This window comes from Oryx dammah, unplaced genomic scaffold (assembly GCF_014754425.2).
Source record: "Oryx dammah isolate SB20612 unplaced genomic scaffold, SCBI_Odam_1.1 HiC_scaffold_17, whole genome shotgun sequence".
NCBI classification, from domain to species: Eukaryota; Metazoa; Chordata; class Mammalia; order Artiodactyla; family Bovidae; genus Oryx; species Oryx dammah.
Genome location: NW_024070201.1, coordinates 50,130,872 through 50,151,295, shown reverse-complemented (window position 1 = coordinate 50,151,295; position 20,424 = coordinate 50,130,872). Strand labels below are relative to the sequence as shown.

Here is a 20,424-nt window from a genome sequence, read left to right as displayed (position 1 = left end):
TAAATAAATACGCATGCTTCTTGTCACTCACTTGCTCCTGTGAACAGCAGGGGAGTGGTCAAGAGACCTGTATTCAAGTCCCTGGGCTACCTCACTTGCTGTAACCTTAGACTCATCCCTTCACCCTTCTGGGCCTTGCTTTTCTCATCTGTAAAGTGGGAAGGAGAAGACAATACGAGCTTCATAAGAGCCAGGAGAATCGAGTAAGATAATGCAGAGATAAGCTGAAATATTATTGACTAGCGAAATGTGCATCTATAAAAAGAAAACAGCCTGTACCAGACATGGCATTTCACATATCGCAGATGGGGCCATGCCTCGTGCCACCAGGATTCCTCCAGAGCAGATCTAAGGTCCAGGACCACCTCCACTCAATCACTGTTTGTCTAGTCAGCAACTTCCCGCCCCAGGCCACATTCTGGTCCTGGAGACAAGAATGGCTCAGTTCCCATTCCTGTCACCAGAGGGCTCGTGTCGGTGGGGGTGACTTGGGAACAGCAGTTTGAAGCCAAGGTGCCTCTCCCAGGATAGGGAGATTACCAGGGGCAGTAGGAGCCCAGGACAAGAGCCTCTGTCACGTCTCCCTCGCAAGCCTCAGGCTAGCAGAGGAGGTGGTACTCATGTCTGTACACCAACCCAGTGAAGAGCCAGGTCCCCACTGGTGAGGCCCAGAGCCATGGAGCAGGAAGGGTCTCACAGGTGGGGAAAATCCACCCACTGTGATTTGCCCACGGTCTCAGGAAGACAGCTGGGAGTGGAACCTAGAACCTGGCCTCCAGAAGATGGGTCAGCCCTCTGCAGAACCTGAGTCCAGTTTTGAAAAGAGTGAATCATGAGCCTGGATTCTGATACCAGTTCTGCTGGTTCCTCTCTGGACCTCAATCCATATGGACAGCAAGGACAACAGTTTTGAAGGTTTTTTTTTAATATTTCTTTGGTCTCAGTTGCAGCACTCAGCATCTCTGTAGCATCATGCGGGGTCTTGTGCTGTGGCTCAGAGTCCAGAGCACACGGGCTCAGTAGTTGCATCGTACAGGCTCACTTGCTCTGCAGCATGTGGAATCTTAGTTCCCTGACCAAGGATCGAACCTGTGCCTCCTACCTTGCAAAGACCACTGGGCCACCAGGGAAGTCCCAAAGGTGACAGTTTGGACTTCAGGGAACAAACAGGCCAGCAACCTCAGAGTAGGTTGAGTAGCGACTGAACACCTGAGTAGCGACTGGAGTACGGAAACCCAGAGCAGTCTTCCGTACAGGGTTCTGGCCCCGCCCACTCTGCTGCCCAGGACTGCAAAGGCTAGAGGTGTAGCCTGCCCAGCTGGCACCCCTCCAAGCTCTTCCCTTGCGTGGAATTGCCAACCCTTCTCCTCACACTTGCCTCATTCCCTGGAATGCCTGGGCCCATCTCTGACTCTCCAGACTTGCCCCTTCAGGAAGTATTCTCTCCAAGTAAATTAAGGTGTGCACGTACTCCCTGAGGTGAAGCAGGTGTGTGCTGCCCCATGAAGAAAGGGAGGCTTGAAGGGAATAGAGGGCACTCTGTGCCAGGAGTTGAGTCAGGTAATTTCCTGATGACCACTTCTGTATCCTCTAAGCAGTCTCCACTGCAGTCCTGGGAGGTCCTTGCCCCAGATAGTGGAACTGGTAACAGCCTTCCAGGATCAAGTTCACATCCCTCCAGTAGCCCTGCATGTCCCTCAGTTCAAAGGATACTAACCCTCCAGGCTCAGACATAGGCTCCCAGGGCCAGAATGAAGAAAAGATGCAGGGAGGGTTTCAGTAATTTTTTCAAATTTTGTTTATTTTTGACTGTGCTGGATCTTCGTTGCTACATGTAGGCTTGCTCTCATTGCAGTGAGGGGCTACTCTCTAGTTGCAGTGGACAGGTGTCTCCTTGCAGTGAGGGGGCTACTCTCTAGTTGCAGTGGACAGGTGTCTCCTTGCAGTGAGGGGGCTACTCTCTAGTTGCAGTGGACAGGTGTCTCCTTGCAGTGATTTCTCTTGTTGCAGAACACAGGCTCTAGGTGGGCAGGCTTCAGTAGTTTCAGCGCGCAGATTCTAGAGAACAGGCTCAGTAGATGTGGCACATGGGCTCAGCTGCCCTGCAGCATGTGGAGCAGTGATTGAACCTGTGGCCCTTTCATTGGCTGGTGGATTCCTAACCACTGGACCACCAGGGAAGCCCAGGGAGCTAGAATCGCCCACCTGGTGGTGGGGGCCGTGGGCACACCGCTGGATCATGGCAGGGAATGCCCTATAGCTCTGCTTAATTGGGAGCCCAGATTCTCTCATATTAAAAAAAAAAAAAGTTTAACCACAGTCCAGCTGTCCCAGTTCTGGTGACCTCATATCACTTACCCTCTCTGAGCCTTGATTTTCTCATCTGTAAGATAGCTACATCACAAGGTGGTTGGGAGAACAAGTAAGATACTGGATAGAAGGCACAGGGCCTGACAGCACAGTAATGGCGGCTGCTGGAAACATTGGTCTTTCTACCCTAGGTGGGAGAATGGCCTCGGCAGACCTAGACAGCTGCTGACTCCTGGTGGCCATGAGAGACTTCGACTGTCAGACTTGCTGAGTCCTCGAGTGAGAGAATTTAATGATTTAATAAACATCTCCTAAGGCTTTCTCTGTGGCTCTGAGGCCTGATCCCAGGGAGTGCTTTGTTCCCATCCTGGCCTCCTTCAAGAGCTCCCTGACTGAGACAGAGGCAGACCCAAAGCAGGGAGGCACAGAGACAGAGAAGGCTCCTAGCCGGCCTGGCAGGTGAGAAAAGGCTCTCAGTGAGGGGATCCTAAAGGACAAATTTGAATTAGAGGCTGGGCGGGAAGAACATTCTGGGCAGAGAGAAAACCCTTTGTGACACACTGCAGAGTAGCAAGGAGGTGAAGATGCAGCTGAGGCCAGCAGGGCCACATCCTGCAGGCAAGGAGTTTCTCTGCAGACAGTAGAGATCTTCAAAGGCTGGATGTGTGACCAACATGCATCCTCAGACAGTCACTCTGGCTGTGGCAAAGAGGGGTCTAGGTTGGAGAAATAGCAGGTCTAGGAGAAGGTGGCCTGAAGTGGCAGCAGGAATGGAGAGTTAGACACAACAGCCCCAGGTGCCCAAGATGTGGGGTGTGAGAAAAGATGATGCCTGGGAGGCAGCTGAGTATGTCACCAGAGCCCAGGGGAGAGCTGGGCCAAGGGTGGTGAGTGGGCTGGGATCAGCAGAGTGTAGATTTGGGTGTCCAGTGTGCCAGGAACTTTACAAATACTAATACACTGAGTCCTTACTACAATCTTTGAGGTAGATACTACTGTTAGCCCCTTTTACAGAGGAAGAAACTAAGGCACAAAGACATGAAGGTAACTTGCTCAAAATCATTCAGCTACTAAATAATAGAGCAGAGATTCAAACCCAGACAGTCTAGCTACAGAGTAAAGGGTGTTAGCTCTCTCCTGCCCATCCTGGAAATGGTTTCCAAAACCCTGGGACTGGGATCAGGACTCCCCAGGGAGGATTCTGTAAGGTAATAAAAGGAGGAGGCCAAGAGTTCCAGAGTAAAGCCTTTGAATCTCAACTAAGCAGACCCCCAGAGGTCAGCCCTCATCACTCAGAGACAGGCATCCCCTTTGACACCCAGTGACTGGCAGTGGCTGTCCTGCTGACCCTCCTCCATGCCCTCGGTTGGGGAAGAAAGTGGGGTGCCCAGGTTCCACCCTACTAAGTCTGCTCTAGAGGCTTGTCATGTGGATTAAATCTGATGCTAAAGTAAGTGAAGGCCCTGGCCCAGCCCATGGCTGTCCTCCCTGACACACATGGAAGGTGTTCCCCACCCACTCCAGGGTCTGCCTCTGGGGCACAAACATGGCCCCAGTCTAAAGGCAGGCCTGGTATCCAGAGTACCTGATGTCGCTCTGGTTTTTTAGGCTTCTTTCCACAGGGGCCCCTCTAGGCTGTCTCTGTTGCTCCTCCTTGCTCAGAACTCACATGGTCCCTCCTCAGCCTCAGTCTACTCTGGGCACCTGAAGAGAGGGCCCAAGGACCAGGACTGTCTTGGAGCACAGGTGAAACGTCCACAGCTCCAAAAGCCACTGCCCTTTGCTGCCTCTGGGCCTTTCTTCCTGCTGTCTCCTGATCAGACCGCTCCGCCCTGGCTCTGTATGGAAGGGACAGGAGCCAAGCCTGGGTCTCCGTATGCCTCCAGGCCAGAGGCTTCTCCATTCCCTAAAGGCTGAAGAGAAGCAAGCACACACCAGTTTAAATGCACTTTTTTTTCCCACTTTTGCCAGGAAAGTGAAGAAACAAACAAAAAAAAATAATAATAATAATACTGTGATTCCCCTCTCTCCATACCAACCCACATGTTTTTAAACCAACAGGCCAGGTCCTGCCAGGCCTTCCTACCCATTAAACACCCTGAGCCACCCCCACCCTGCTGCTAGCTCCGGATTGTCTGGGGCAGCGGGGAACTCCTCCGGCTTCAGGCTTCGGACCAAAGCCTCAGCTCAGGCAGGGAAGTCATGGCGCTAGCGCCAGAGCACAACCTTCCTGGCCTGGTCCACGCTCACCACGTGGCTCCCAGAGTAGCACCAGGCCACGGCGTTGACAGCAGCGCTGAGGAGAGGGAGGGACAGGATTTAGGAGCGTCGGGAGCCGGCCCTGCCCCACCTCACTGGACCTGGCTGTGTGAGGGCCTCTCTGCGCCCGTCACCTCACTGTAGAGTGGGCTCTAAGGGCTGTGGTGGGAGTGGACCCAAGTGCACACGGGAATACTCCGTGAGCTGCAAAGGGCTCCTAGGGGGCAGGGGTGGGAGGCATGGGACGAGGGCCGGGGACTCCAGATCCCAAGCACGTCAGGACCTGGGATCAGCTTAGCAGGACTGGCCGTGGGGCTGGGGTGGTGGTCAGTGGCCATGCTCACCTGTGGGCTCCCCGAAGGCTGCTCTCTAGTTTCCCAGTGTCTACGTCCCAGATGTAAAGGGCTCCATCCCAGGACCCTGCCAGGGCATAGCTTCTGTCTGGGCTGCAGGAGCCACAGCAAAGCAAGAGAGGAGAGACCAGAGGTAAGGACACGGACATGCAGACACCCAGACAGACAGGACATACTCAGGCATGGGTGCTCTCGCAGACACACCTGAACACGGCTTTGGTCCAGTCAGAACCGCACTTGAAACCATCAGCCCTGAGAATAGACAGGTCAGGATGGAGGGGGCTGCCACTTCCTGCCCTCAGCCCAGAACTTAATGAGCTTCCTCTCTGTCAAGGGGTTCGGCACCTCAGCAGGCCCTGGTCCAGAGGGGCCTCCACGGAGGGTCCCCCGCCAACAGGCCTTTCACAGGCCCAGCTGCCCCAGTCAAAGCCACAGGGCCGGTGGACACAGGGCAGGTACCTGAACACCTGGCGGATGTTGCTGACACGCAGGTCGATGACCTTGAGTGTGTCATCTCGGGAACAGCTCAGCAGATGCAGCTGGTCATGGCTGAGGCTCAGGGAGGTGACCCGGCCCTGCACAGGGATGACCTGGGTGCAGCGGGGGCCCCTAAGGAGCAGGAAGGGAGATGAGGGTGAGGAGCAATCCCCTTGGCAAGGCTGCTCCTGAGAGACCAACAAAAGTCCAGAGCACCCCTCAGGCCCCAAGGCTGACAACTAATCTCCCACCACAGCCAGGCCCTTCCAGCAGGAACTTACTTGAAGCCAGAGCCCCTGAAACCTTTCAGCCACTAAAATAAGTGCTGGGGGGGAAAGCAATGAAAGTCTGTCTTTAAATATGTGAAAGGGAAACAAAAGGGTTTCAAAGGCAATTGCTACAGATGAGGAAGAAGCCTGAGGCAGGGCTGGCTCTAGCTCTGGTTCTAGCCTTAGCTATTTTTATAAACCATTCAAGCCTGACGCTGGGCTCTTAGGTTCTTTTTGACTAAAAAGGGGTGACTACACCACTTCTGGAGAAGGTTGGAGAAGACTCTTGAGAGTCCCTTGGACTGCAAGGAGATCCAACCAGTCCATCCTAAAGAAGTTCAGTCCTGGGTATTCACTGGAAGGACTGATGCTGAAGCTGAAATTCCAATACTTTGGCCACCTGATGTGAAGAGCTGCCTCATTTGAAAAGACCCTGATGCTGGGAAAGATTGAGGGCAGGAGGAGAAGGGGACAACAGAGGATGAGATGGTTGGATGGCATCACCGACTCAATGGACATGGGTTTGGGTGGACTCCGGGAGTTGGTGATGGACAGGGAGGCCTGGCATGCTGTGGTTCATGGGGTTGCAAAGAGTCGGATGCGACTGAGTGACTGAACTGAACATGGGACTCAGTTGGCAAGACCCAGCAGAGTATGGTGGTTGGACCAAGGGTCAATAAGGAGGCACGATTCTCGAGGCTGCAAAGCCTTCAAGGGCCCAAGCCCAGCACAGAGGCCACCAGAGCCTCACTTCCCTAAGGTACCCTCAGCTGCTCCATGGCCAAAAAAAGGAAGAGAACACAGGAGCCCTGTCCCCACCTCCCCTGCCCACAGCCTGCGCCTATCACCTGCTGTCCCAGAACCGGATCTTCTGGTCATTGTGACCACTAATGATGATATGGTCCCCACACACCACGTCGTTACAGTAGGAAAGGACATTGATGGTCCTGGAACCTAAACCAAGGAGTAGAGAGAGCCCTGGACTCAGAGAAGGGTTATTATAAGCCAGCCCACTGGACGTGTGGAGAAGCTGAGGCCCAGAAGCCCCAGAGGTACAGTGTCCTCCCAGAACTAGAACCCAGGCCCATTTTCCAGCCCAAAGCCTGAGGTCACAAGAAACCAGGGAAAGCATCAACCAATGGAGGACAGAAGAGGAGCCTTAGGAGGTTTCATCCCAAATGCCTGTAAGTCTTGGAGCCCCTCCCAGAGATCAGGTTGCAGCCCCCCATGGCCCGGCCTGAGAGGGTCCTGGTGGGTGGGGAAGGGGAGGGCTGGGCCTCACAGTAGGCTCGGCAGAGGTCCCACTCCTTCACGGTCCGGTCCCGGCTCCCAGTCACCGCCTGGTGCCTCGTCAGCTTGAATTTGGCAGCCGTGACCTTGTCTGTGTGTCCAGAGAGTGTCTCCTGCACATCCCAGGGAAGCATCAAGGGCATGGCCAAGACCCCGTTACCAACCCCTCCACCCGAGGCGTGACCCCTGTCCCCCAGGCTGCCTCCCCACTCAGACCTCACCTTGGACTGTGCCTCCCCAACCTTCCAGAGCTGGGCGGCCTTATTGTAAGTAGCTGCCAATAGCTGGGAGCCCTGAGGAGAAGGGAAGGGAAAGGAGAGATCCTGGGCCTGGCCAGAAAGCCAGAGTCGGGCCGCCTCAGCGCTTCCCCTGGCCCAGGTCACCCAGGCAGGCAGAGGAGAATCGAGGCCCAGGAGAAGGATTTATCCAGGCACCCTCTCAGGACACATGGCTCTAGGATACCCATGATGTTCCCCCGGGTTCCAGAGCCCCACCTGCCCAGTGTGGAGACTCGGGGAGGGACATCCCATGCCACCCAGGTCCTCTCACCGAGGGGTCAAAGTCCACACTGGTGATGCTGCCGCCAGCTCCTTCAAGGGTCTGGTTGGCCTTCAGGTGCCCTGGGGGGACCAGGGGAAGGAACAGGCGGAATGAAGTCACTAATCTCATGGAACAGAGGACCCTGTACTGTGAGTGGGAAGATGAATCTCTCCCAAGTTAGAGGACAGAATTGCTGGGTCTGTTCTTGGGGGCGGGGAGATACGGGTCGGGGGAGCCTAGCTAGAGGCTGCACCTTCCTGAACTGCCAGCAGGGTGCTGCAGGTCATCTCACAGATGCCCGGAGAGGACTAGAGAGAAGGGACTGTCCCTAGGTCACACAGCAAGCCAGGCCAGACAGCTGGGGACTCGCCTCCTCCAGGAAGCCTCTAGGAGCCAGCTTTCACTTCCCAGTGCACCCCCATCTGCAGAGCACAGAGCAGACAGCTAACACTTGTCTCAGAACTGAGTTCTGAGAGCTCAGTGATGCTAGGTGGCCTGGTGGACCCAAGAGACCTACTCAAGGGTCTATCCCCATAGAATGCCCTGACATGGTATCCTCACCACCCCAACAGGGACCATCTGAGCTGAGCCCTGCCCACCGTGCAGGCCTCGACTCCAGGAGGTGAGAGGCTCTGCCCTTCTTAGGAGCACTGAGCCCAGAACTCTTGCCAAGGTGTCATCTGGCCACTGCCCACAAGGTTGACCGGGTGAGGAGACACAAAGAGACCCAACACCTTTCCCACAAAGGAGCAAGCTGAGGGTGAGGTCTGGAGAGAAACGACTGAGCTTGCCTGTGGGCAGCGACCCTCACCTCCCACGACATTCCAGAGGAGGATGAGGCGGTCAGCCCCTCCGGTGGCCAGGAGACTGCTGTTGGGGCCAAAACAAACAGCACTGACCTCGGAGAGGTGGGCATCCTGTGAGGAAAAGGGAGGTCAGTGTTCCTGGTCCTCGCCACACACGCCTCTTTGTGCACACTCACAGCCAGCTCTCTGTCACGCATCCTTGCACACATGGGGTCTCTCTCTGAACTCTGAGTTTCAAACTTGGCCCCACAGGGCCTCATCACCTCTGACTGGACCCTGGTAGCAGCCTCCTTCCATGTTCCCAGTACTCTCCTACCTGGCCTCCTGTCTCTCCCTCTCATTATAAAATGCTGAAGGGCTCCCAGCACAAGCTGTGGGAGGAAAACTCTTGCTCCCACTGAAGCGCCCATCCTTGCTTCCCCGGCCTCCTGAGACTGCTGCTGGGACCTGCACTCCCATATCGTACCCCATGCACTTGGCCCAGCTCCTCCTTACCAGCACATCCTGAGCTTGGGTGGGAAGTCGTGCAGTCACACACACGGGGATGCTCTGGTATCGCTGCTCAGGGGCTCCCCCAATTGAGTGGCCTCTTCTCTTCTTGAAACTGGGGGAGGGGGTCAGGAGGGCATTCAGCAAGGCCTTCTGAGAGGGAGAACGCCCTTCAAGCTCTCCTGAAGCAACAGCAACAGGAAGCAGACACAGAAGGCGGCAGAACATGGCCAGCAGCACCACATGGCCAGCAGCACCAAGACAAGCACAGAGGCAGGGCAGGGTCGGTGGATCCTGAGAAACTTCGGAGCACTGCTTGGTTGGCACTGTGACCCTGATTGAAGCCCTGACGTTTCTGAGCCTCTATTTCCCAAATGAGTGGTAGTTCCTGTCTGGCCTCACCTTGGAGCCCTCGGTCCCCTGTGAGGACCCTGGATGAGGGGCAGAGCCCAGAAGACAGCCAGGCAGGGGCTAGGAATGAGGCCATGCACCCAGCTCCTGCCTCGGGCTCAGCAGAGACACACACACAGTGCTGGGCAGAGTATGGAAGGACAGACCAGGACTCATACACAGCCCAGGCCTGGGCTCCAGGAGTCTGACACAGGCATCCAAGGCGCCCAACACCTTCACACATACGGCACTGCACACACACTTACTCCAGAAGCCCCTTCACTACATCCACACAGCGGGACATCGTCAGGGAGGTGGCAGAGGCTGACCTGGGGCAGAATCGAGAGAGATGTTTAAGGGACTGGCCAGTGGGTGTGTGGACCACAGTCATTCATCCCTACACTCTTTAGCCAGAACAAGAACTTACTCCTCCAGAACCAGGAGAGCACGGTGACCCAGAGCAGTCCCAGGAAGGTGGAGGAGGGCAGGGATTTGGAATGAAGTCTCCCAGTTTCACCATGATAGGTAAAAACTGCCTCACCACCTAGGTGCCCCCCAACAAAAGTTCATGGGAGGCTGAGCTGGGGCCTGTGGGGTAGGACGGAGATGCCCCCAACCTGAGATAGCACAAGGCTGGGGACAGGGGCGTGGGGAAACCTAGATCCCACCCAGGAAAGCATGTGTCCTGAGATGACCTGGCCCACCAGGGCTGCCAAGGCTTTGGGGACCAGCATCTCATGCCCCTCCCTAGGGTTCCTTCACCACCCTAAGGCCTGGACACCAGCCACCTGCAAGAAAGGGCTAGAGGAGGGGGCCAGTTTCAATGCCAGGCAAATCAAGATAGATGAGGGAGTTGGAGGGAGGGGCACCCAAGGACTGAAGCCTCAATCAGGTCCCACCCATGTGAGTTCACATCTACACATGCTTCACACGCATTCAGGTACGCTTACCTAAGTCTGTACACATACATGCTCTGATGTCCTCATGTATGTACACACATGCTTGTGACAGCTGAGCCTTGGGCCTTGCCCACAGGCTCCCTCCTGTCACCCTCTTTCACCAACCTGCCATCCCAGCCCCAGAGCTCTGGTCTTGGGAAGGAGGAAAAAGGCGAGGACAAAGGTTGGAGTCCCTGGCATGGCCCTGACCCCAAGGGCCTCCAGGTACTGAAGTTTCAGCTGCCCTGGGGTCCAAGTGTACCCCAGTCTCTGTGCAAAGCCCTCTCAACCCAAAGGCTGGCCCAAGGTCCTTTAGGAAGACTGCAGGGGCCCAGCTCAGAGCTCGGGATAGCCCTCACCTTAAAAAGATTGGAGGGGGCCAGCTCAGAGCGCTGGGACAGTCCTCACCTGAAGGGCCGCTTCCATTTCTCACCAGCCTCCCTCTCCAGGGACCCTGGCTTAGCAGCCAGGGCCAGAGTTTCTGCTTCCTCTCTGATCCCATCGCCTAGTGTGTCTGGGCTCCTGGGAGAGAGAATGAAGCTTAGGACGGCTAAGGGACCAGGCCAGCCCCTCCGTGCCCCTGTGCCCTACTCGGTGAGGACGGGCATCCCCAGAGACGAGGGTCAGTGCGCAAGCATGTGTGGTGGGCGCAGATGCCGGCTCCTATGACCGCCTGTGTCCGCACGTGTCCTGGGCTCAGTCTACCTGGGGGCTTCGGCACCGTGACTGTGCACACTTGTGGTCAGGTGCACAGATGGCCGCAGGCAGGTGGGGGCGGGGTAGAATAGTAGCGGCCCGGGGACAGGGCATCGCAGAGCCCCCAGCGGAGGCTCGGCAGACAGGTCCCTGGCGGCGCATCTTCCTTCTTACTCGCTTATGCTCACTGTCCGCTTGGCTGCCTTCTTCAGCTCCTGGGACACCCGCGCTTGCTTGGCCCTGGGATAGAAAAGCCTCCAGAGTCGGGTAGTTCCCGTGTCGGGACAGGGGGGTCAGGCCCCTCCCCGCCAGGACAGCTCGCCTCCCAGCCTGACCCCCGGGGCGCTCTCACCTTTCCCGGCGCTCATTGCGCAGGTTGCGCTCGGCGGCGGCGCGCGCCTTACGCTGCACCAGCCGCTCCAGCAGGTCGCGCGCCTCCTCCTCGAGCCTGCGCAGAGCCGTCTCCTGGTGCCCGACGCGCGCGCGCAGCGCCTCGTAAGCCGCCCGCTGCTCCTCATTCAGTGCGCGCCGCGCGTGCACCTGCCCGGCCCTCTTCGCCCGAACCTCCTCCAGCTGCTCCACGCGGGCCTTCAGAGCCGCCAGCCTAGAGGACCGGGAGCATCTCCGTCACCGCCCTGGGGGAACCGGTCTGAGAGCTGAGACGGACTTGCTCCTGGCCACGCGGCCAGCGCGGAGGCTAAGCCATGTCTCCCTCGAAGTCTTGCAGCTCCCGGCCTCTGGGACCAGCCACAGGCCTTGGGGGCGTCACGCTGTCGGGCCCTTCTGGAGACCCGCGGGGTGACCGCGTGCCCCCCACCCCGGCAGTGATGGCCTGGAGCCTCCCTGAGGTGCGCCCCGCCCGCGCCTCACCTGCTCTGCCGCTCCTCCAGCTGCGACTCCAAAGTGCCCAGGGCCGCGCTCTTCTCCACCACCTGGTAGGCCATCTGCAGCGGCGGAGGCGCGGGACAGGTAGGCATGGGCGCCTGTGAGCAGAGCCTCCAGCCCCTCTCCGGCGGGAGAGCCTGGTAGGACGGGGTCTGCCTCTTCCCACCCGCCCCCTAGCTCAGCAGAAAGCTGAGAAGCAGACAGCTAAGGCATCAAGCACAGGAATACACTGCCGTTTCAGGGATCAACGGAAGGGCCTTAGGCTCTGGAGCCTAACACCTGAGTTTCACTCCTTGCAGCGCCACTTTTCTCTGTGAGCCGCGGTAGTGTTTTAACCGCTCTGAACCTGTCCAACGCGAATAGCAGTGCTTACCTTGTAGGGTAACACTGAATTACTATAAGGAATAGTATTTCAAATAATGGTGACTGGTTATGTAGCACTTAACATGCGCTGGGTCTTGTTCTGAGCACTCTACAGTACCAACTCTTTTATAATCTGGTGGTTACTGCCATTCTCCCCAGTTTACAGATGAGGACATTGACACTTCTCTAGTTAAGTGTCTTGCCCAAAGTCATACAGCTAAGTGGCAGAACTGATATCTGAACCCAGGCCACCTAACATGCTCCAAGTAAAGGGCTGCAAATGTTCAAAGGATGTGTGTTCTGTTCCTCGCATCTCCAAGCCTTGGCTTACCAAGCGTTAAGTCCCAGAGAGCAACAAGATGCTCTGAGCAGAGGCACGCAGGCGGAGAACAGGAATGGACTGTGGGAGCACAGGGCCAAGACTGAATACTGGAGCCACCCCCAGCCCCAGAGTCGGGGGAGGGTCATCTCATCTGTCCCCCGCCTTACTGAACCGTCCATCCAAGAGCCAAGAGCTGGGGAAACCCTGTGGTTTCCAAGAGCTGAAGGGTCAGTGAGAGCGACAGATGCTTAGGGAAGCAGTTCCCAGCACGGCGGCAAGAGGAACATGAGAGCACTGAAGCTGGGGCTCTTGCTGCTAACCCGTCCCTGTGTCCTTCCTCACGTGGGCCTGGTGAGAGACGAGCTGAGGAGCAAGGTTGGTGTCTGCCTGCACTGACTCCCTGTGTGAGTGGGCTGGGGTAGGGGCCTTGCACATTCAGGGTCTATAACTGGCCCAGTTGTTTTTTTTTTTTTTTTTAATATTTATTTAGATGTGCCAGGTCTTAGCTGCAGCACATGAGATCTCAGTTGCGGCATACAGGATCTAGTTCCCTGAACAAGAATTGAACCTGCACCCCCTGCATTAGGAGGCATGGAGTCTTAGCCACTGGCCCACCAGGGAAGTCCCTGGCCCAGTTTATAACATTTATAATTCCTTCCACCATTAAACAGTCTGACCATCACTTCTGTTTCCTCACCTATCATATACTTTCATTGATGTTTTGGGATTCAGTATTTTTTGATGCTTTTCAAAACTCAAATAGAGGTGGAAAACAGATTAGTGGTTAGGAGTTAGGGATGGTCTGAGGGGAGAGCTGAGTTGTGACTAAAACGGAGTGGTCATGAACTTGTGCTATATCTTGATGGGCACACAAATATACACAGGTGGCAAAATGACAAAGAACTGTATACACTTCATACTAACATCTATTCCCTGACTGTGTGTACTACAGTCAGGTATAAGATGTAACCAGTGGGAGGTACTGGGTAAATGGCTGCACAGGACCTCTCTGTGCTGTCTTTGCAGCTTCCGTTGGATCTAAAATTATTTCAATAAAAAGTTAAAATGATAACACATGCTTGTTGTGATATGTGAAACAGGACTAAGAATTAAAGAAAAAGTCTCTCCTTGTCCCTTGGCATATCCAATGGGAACTGACTGGTTTGTGGCTGAGAATGTCATGAGGAGGGAGTGCTGAGGACAAAGGGTGCCTGGAAGTATCCCAGACAAGGGAACCAGGAGCTCAGGACAAGAGAGTGGCAGGAAATGCAACCTGAGGCTGGAGAACCCAACTGGGGAGCCAGGCTAAGCGTTGGAGAAAATGCACCACACTGATAATGGGGAGAGTGGCGAAAGGGGCTTTTACTTTTTCACTCTATGGCCTTCTGTTCTCTTGAATTGTTCACAACAAGCATGTATTTGTGTATCACTCGTCTTTTTTAATAGAGATCATTTTTTATTATTAAAAATATATCACTGAGTGCTGAATGGAGAATGGAGGGGGTGCCAAAAGAGTAGTTATCCAGAGAGTGATGAGAATAACTTGGACCAGGTCAGACAGGGTACAGGAAGTGGAAGTTGATGGATTTGGAGGCAGGATCCATGATCTGGTGACTAGCTCAGGATGGATGGAAGGCTGCAAGGGGGTAGAGGTGACCCTGGGTTTCCTGACTGATAACTACCAATGGAGGGGGCAATGATCTACCTTGTTTTCTTAAGTACGCTTTTTAAAAAAAAAAACAAAAAACTATTTAGGTGTGCCGGGTCTTTGTTGTGGCATGTGGGATCTAATTCCCTGACCAGGGATCAAACCCAGGCCCCTTGCATTGGGAGTGTGGAGTTTTAGCCACTGGACCACCAGGGAAGTCCCATTGTTGTTGTTCAGTCACTAAGTCATGTCCAACTCTTCGTGACCGCATGAACTGCAGCATGCCAGGCTTCCCTGTCCTTCACCATCTCCCTGAGTTTGCTCAAACTCATGTCCACTGAGTGATGCCATCCAACCATCTCATCGTCTGTCGCCCCCTTCTTCTCTTGCCCTCAATCTTTCCCAGTATCAGGGTCTTTTCCAGCGAGTTGGCTCTTCGCATCAGGTGGCCAAAGTGTCTACCTCATTTATCACCTGCTGCTGCTGCTGCTGCTAAGTCGCTTCAGTCATGTCCGACTCTGTGCGACCCCATAGACGGCAGCCCACCAGGCTCCCCCGTCCCTGGGATTCTCCAGGCAAGAACACTGGAGTGGGTTGCCATTTCCTTCTCCCATTTATCACCTAGTTTATAAATATTCATCAGGATGGATTGTGGAGACAGGCCCCAGAGATATAATGGAGGCAGAGCAAAGACATCTCAATCCTTGGGGTGCTCACAGCCCAGAAAGGGGCTCAGATGTTTGAGAATCACCTCTCAAATGTGGTTACAACTACAGTAGGGGCTCTGAGGGAGAGGCTCTCCCTGGGTTCATAGTCCCAGCTGGACATTAGTTGAGCAAGTGACCTGGCAATTCTTCAAGCTAGGCTTCAGCAGTATGTGAACCAAGAACTTCCAGATGTACAAGTTCAGTTTAGAAAAAACAGAGGAACCAGAGATCAAATTGCCAACATTCACTGGATCATAGAGAAAGCAAGGAAATTCCATAAAGACATCTATCTCTGCTTCACTGACTACCCTAAAGCCTTTGATTGTATGAATCACAACAAACTGTGGAAAATTCTTACAGAGATGGGAATACCAGACCACCTTACCTGCCTCTTGAGAAAACCTGTATGTGGGTCAAGAAGCAACAGTTAGAACTGGATATGGAACAATGGACTGGTTCAAAATTGGGAAAGAGGTATGTGAAGACTGTATATTGTCACCCTGCTTATTTAACTTTTAAGCAGAGTACATCATGCAAAATGCCAGGCTCGATGAAGCACAAGCTGGAATCACAAGATTGCCAGGAGAAATATCAACAACTTGAGATATGCAGATGATACCACCCTAAAGGCAGAAATTGAAGAGGAACTAAAGAGCCTCTTGATGAAGGTGAAAGAGGAAAGTGAAAAGGCTGGCTTAAAACTCAACATTCAAAAAATGAAGATCATGGCATCTGGTCCCATCACTTCATGGGGAAACAATGGAAAAGACAGATTTTATTTTCTTGGGCTCCAAAATCACTGCAGATGGTGACTGAAGCCATGAAATTAAAAGATGCTTGCTTGCTGGAAGGAAAGCTATGACAAACCTCAACAGTGTATTAAAAAGCAGACATCTGTTGATGTATGGCAGAAACTAACACAATATTGTAAAGCAATTATCCATCAATTAAAAATAAATATTTTTTTAAAGTAAAAAAAAAAAATGCAGAGACATCGCTTTGCCAATGAAGGTCCATATAGGCAAAGCTATGGTTTTTCTAGTAGTCATGTATGGATGTAAAATTTGGACCATAAAGAAGGCTGGGCACCAAAGAATTGATGCTTTTGAATTGTAGTGTTGGAGAAGACTCTTGAGAGTCCCTTGGACTGCAAGGAGATCAAAGCAGTTGATCCAAAGGAAAAAAAAACCCTAAATATTCATTGGAAGGACTGATGCTGAAGCTGACACTCCAATACTTTGGTCACCTGATGTGAAGAGCTGACTCATTGGAAACGTCTCTGATGCTGGGAAAGATTGAGGGCAGGAGAAGAGGATGACAGAAGATGAGATGGTTGGATGGTATCAATAACTCAAAGGACTTGAGTTTGAGCAAACTCTGGGAGATAGCAAAGGACAGGTAAACCTGGTGTGCTGCAGTCCATGGGGTTGCAAAGAGTTGGACACAGCTTAGTGACTGAACAACAACATCTAGGTAGGTATGTAATTGGAGAAGGCAATGGCACCCAACTCCAGTACTCTTGCCTGGGAAATCCCATGGACGGAGGAGCCTGGTGGGCTGCAGTCCATGGGGTCGCTAAGAGTCGGACACAACTGAGGAACTTCACTTTCACTTTTCACTTTCCTGCACTGGAGAAGGAAATGGCAACCCACTCCAGTGTTTTTGCCTGGAGAATCCCAGGGACGGGGGAGCCTGGTGGGCTGCCATCTATGGGGTCGCACAGAGTCGGACACGACTGAAGCAACTTAGCAGTAGTAGTAGTAGGTATGTGATGGCTCCTCAGCCTCCCCCAGTGGACTAGAAGGTTCATGGGGCCAGGTCTTGTTTACTGCTGTGCTGCCTGTGCCTTGAATATAGTACTTGTCAATAAATATTTGTTGACAGAATAAATGGAGATCACAGAAAGCAGATTCATATAGGAGAGAGTTCAGATCCTGGCTCTACCTCTCAAAGCCTCTGCTTCCTCTGAAACCATAAAGTAGAGGATTAGCTGAAGTAACACTTAACCCAGTATCATCAGCTGGTGTTGACCATATTATTACAGGGGCGACGATGAGTCTGATTTTAGATATGAAGTCCAAAAAGCAGCTGAGAAAGAGTCTGGAGCTCCTAAGAGAAACCTGAGCTAGAGATGGATCTGGGAGTTGGCAAACACAGCAAGTCCATGGGAGTCAGTGAACCCACCCAAGTTCTAAAGAACACCCACATCTACAGGGAGGGGGATAAAGAGGAGGGAAAGTAACCAGAAAAGGAAGTTCAGAAGCAACAGAAGCCAAGAGACGCCATGGCAGCAGGAGAGGTGGCGGGGGGAGGGGGGGTGGAGGTGGTCAATGTCAGGTAGAGGTAGCACACCCCGCCACGGAGGTGGACCACCTTGTTTTCAGTCTGCAAATGTGTATTGAGCATCAGCTGGTGCTGGGCCCCAGGGTTTGCCGGGCAAATGATGAGCAGAGCAGGCTGAACCATCCAAGGGGAACAGAGGCTGCCTGTTTCCTGCACAGCTCACACTCCTCCCCGAGCTCTCACCTCACTTCCTCCAGCTGCTGTTGGAGCCCACTTCATCCTAGGCTGCCAGGGCCAAGCTCAAGAGTACTCTGAGCCCTGTCTGGCCTCAAGGCATTGGACTTGGAGGATCTCCCTCACTTGCTGGCTCCCTTGGACCACATCTCCCAGCCTCAAAGTTCTGGATCCTGGGCCCACCCCATTCTCTCTCAGACCCCTGCCCCGCCTACCTCTCCACACACCAGCCGGAGCCCCTCCGCCTCCTCTTGCCACTTCACCCTCAGAGCTGCTGGTGAGAGGCCTTGGTCTGACTCCTTCTCCCTGCCAACCAACCAGAGTGGTGTTCGTTTCCCACCATTCATCCAGAGGATGCCCGTGAAAAGTCTGAAGCCAGAGCTATGCATTTTCTCCTGAGGAAGGTGGGAGCCCAGAAGTCAGCAGAGGAAAGATCAAATCTCCAGGAACTGGAGCTGCCCATGACACCTCTGCTCTGGGCTTGCCCCAGAGTTCCCCTGCCAGGACCCCTCTCAAGAAGCATCTCCCAACTCTGAGCCCCAACCCATCCCTGGTTCTCATTTTCACTCCTTCTTTGGAATAGGTGGCATCATGTACTTTGTGTAGGCATCAGGTGAGGAGCAGGCAAACAAAAGACAGATGTGCGGAGGGGGAGGAGTTGGGATAAAGGCAGAGAAATGAACTGAGAAGGACATTCTAAGCAGCTGGCCTAGGGGAAGGCTCAAGAGCCTGCCTCCCCCTCCCCTGGGCAGCAGCCAAGGGCCAATGAGGTGCCAGGGAGAGAATGAACCCAGCAGAGGCGGTGGGGGCAGGGCCTGCGTACAGGAAGCCCATTGTGACTACAGACACAAACACTCACCAGGGACCCTGGTGGACAGAGGGATTGACATCGTTTGGCTCTGGCTGCAGCTTCTCTGAGAATCGGGCCAGCAGCTCAGCTTTCTCCAGGAGGCGGTTATCTAGGGGTGCAAAAGGGTGAGCCTGGAGCAGAGATGGACACTTTCCAGCAGATCCCAGGCAGACAAGTTACCTCTCTGCCTGGGAGGGCTGCAGGAGTCCAGTGATGCAGAAGGGGGAGCCACTGGCAGGCTGGGCTCTGCCTTGCCTGCAGAGGGTGAGTGTAGCTCCATCAGGACCTCCAGCCCTTGCACAGCCTCCTAAAAGCATAGCCCCCAGGCCCTCCCAGGAGAAGACCAGCTCTCCCAGGGACAGAGAAGGACAACCATTAGGGGAAAAGAGATAGCTGGCCAATGCCTGCTGAGGGTCTTGAGGGAAGGAAGGGGCCAGGGATTGATTCAATCTCCCCCAAAGCAGGGCCTGGCCCCAGAGTGATGAAACAAACTAAGCTCCACTAGCCTGTGGCCTTTGGCAAGATACTTCCCTTCCAGGAGCTCTAGCTTTCTGTATCAGTACTAAAAAACAGTCCTGACTTCCCCTGGGTTGTTGTAAGTTTCCCCTCAGGCCAGAACAGAAAGTTCTTGAGTTTGGTAGTTTCTGTTACAGACCCTGGAATACAGCCCCTCCACCCAGATCCCTGGTCATTTCCTCTTTTCTCACCAGTTTCAGGGTTGGGTAGAGGTGAGGCCCAAGCCTGACTCCTCAGCCCCTTTCCCTCTCCCTGTCCCCTACCGGTCACCTAGGTCGATCACCTAGGTTGCTGGATCACCTAGGTTGCTGGCCTTGTTCTCACACAAAACCCCACCCCAAGCCCCAGGGCATTGTTCTGGCTCCCCTAGCAAATCTAAAGAGAATGCCATTTTGCCCGCTTTATGAGTGAGAAATCCAAGGCTTAGGGTTAAGATTTGTCCAAGACCATAAAGAAGACTGGACCTGCAATGTCTGAGTTCAGCCCTCCAGGATCACTCCACTCCCACAGATTTGCAGCTCCCAGGGGGGTGGGTGGGGGTGACTCCTCTCTCATACTGGAGGGTTCCATTGTCCATCAGAGCCCTGGAGAAGTGAGGCTGCCTACAGGTAGAGGGCTGGCCTCACATCCCCAAACAGAGAGGACCAACAGCTTGGAAGGTTGCAAAGAAATGTCCCAGGACAAGAGCAATAAGTTCAGTTGTGAGGCTGGGGAAGATGGTTAAGCAGCAGCCTAGATGAGGACCAGTGTTGGAGCTGGAGGGACTGCAGTTAGACTTTGAACCTCAGACATACAATCTCATAACCAGAGGTGCACACACAGATGCACACCTGCTCATCCTGGCTTGAACTGCCACACCCCTTCCTGACCAGCTCCCCAGAAACAACTCTCAGAATCTGACTTCCCCAGGCTCAGCCACCTCCCTCTGCAGCCTGGAGCCCCCACTTCCCCCTCAGGCTGGGGTTGGCTGGGCCAGAGATGCTCCAAAAACCTGAACCAGGAAGGATCACCTGTCTGTGGCGAAGCCTCGGACTCTGAGCTCCCTCTCTAGAGATTCAGAGTTTAGAAGTAGCTGTTCTGGCCAGTCCCGAGATCTTTCACTGTCTTATGGGGACCAAATGGACTGATAGGTCCTGGGGACTTCCCAGGAAGGGGAAGGCTAAGAGACCCTAAAAATCCAACACTCGCTTATGAACCCGCGCATAGGAAGCCCAGCCCAGCCCAGGCCCTGAGGGGCGAGAAAGAGCGGGAGAACCAGGAGGGAGCTCGGTCCAGGAGAGGGGGGATCTCCGCAGAGCCTGAATCGGAAAAGGTAGGAACGCTGGCTAGTCGGAGATGGGGCGTAATAGACAGCGGGGCCAGAAGGCCCCAGGCTTCGGAGGCGACAAGGCATCGGTGCACTTGAGTCACAACCGGAAGAGCCAGCCAAACCCTCTCCCCGGGCCGGAGCCCCATCCCCTAGACGGTCCCCGGGCGCAGTGCACTCACAGGCCGGCACCAGCTCCAGGAATAGGGCCTTTTGAGTTCGATCCCGCTGTCGAAGCTGCCGCATGATGTGGCGCTTCCAGCGGGCGGCGGGGGCGCCGGGGTCGCCGGGCCCCTCCATGGCCGCCCTCTCCGGCCAGCACCGCGCGCGGTTCTAGTCGAGGGAGGCGCGGCCGGGCAGGGGCGGGGCCCCGAGGGGACTCCGTGACGTCAGGGGGCGGGCCGCGGCGGGGAATCCCCGGATTGTACCAAGTGCAGTCCTGGGGGGGAGAACGGAAACCGGGAGGGAACCGCCGACGAGGTCTAGACCATCA

General features: G+C 54.5%; 1 protein-coding gene and 1 long non-coding RNA gene across 4 annotated transcripts; one reads left to right on the top strand and one right to left on the bottom strand.

The window, feature by feature from the left end:
• The first annotated feature begins 693 nt into the window (after nucleotides 1-693).
• LOC120876743 lies at nucleotides 694-4,306 on the top strand. Its single transcript, XR_005724200.1, has 2 exons — nucleotides 694-1,886; nucleotides 1,979-4,306. It is a non-coding gene; the product is annotated as an uncharacterized LOC120876743 (long non-coding RNA).
• ATG16L2 (autophagy related 16 like 2) lies at nucleotides 4,249-20,291 on the bottom strand. 3 transcript variants are annotated; one of them, XM_040258783.1, is made up of 18 exons: nucleotides 20,114-20,291; nucleotides 18,119-18,218; nucleotides 17,475-17,565; nucleotides 11,688-11,761; nucleotides 11,170-11,421; nucleotides 10,992-11,057; nucleotides 10,530-10,643; nucleotides 9,450-9,512; nucleotides 8,800-8,908; nucleotides 8,310-8,415; nucleotides 7,508-7,578; nucleotides 7,180-7,251; nucleotides 6,951-7,071; nucleotides 6,517-6,622; nucleotides 5,382-5,531; nucleotides 5,127-5,174; nucleotides 4,914-5,015; nucleotides 4,249-4,606 (listed from the first exon to the last, which is right to left on the bottom strand). In XM_040258783.1, the coding sequence occupies exons 1-18, from the start codon at nucleotides 20,229-20,231 to the stop codon at nucleotides 4,519-4,521; spliced, it is 1,851 nt and encodes a 616-aa protein (XP_040114717.1). In that variant the 5' UTR covers nucleotides 20,232-20,291; the 3' UTR covers nucleotides 4,249-4,518. The 3 variants fall into 3 exon arrangements, with proteins under 3 accessions (XP_040114717.1, XP_040114719.1, XP_040114718.1); XM_040258784.1 differs by lacking the exon at nucleotides 9,450-9,512 and having other exon boundaries at nucleotides 4,328-4,606; XM_040258785.1 differs by lacking the exons at nucleotides 17,475-17,565; nucleotides 20,114-20,291 and having other exon boundaries at nucleotides 18,119-18,189.
• Nucleotides 20,292-20,424: the final 133 nt, after the last annotated feature.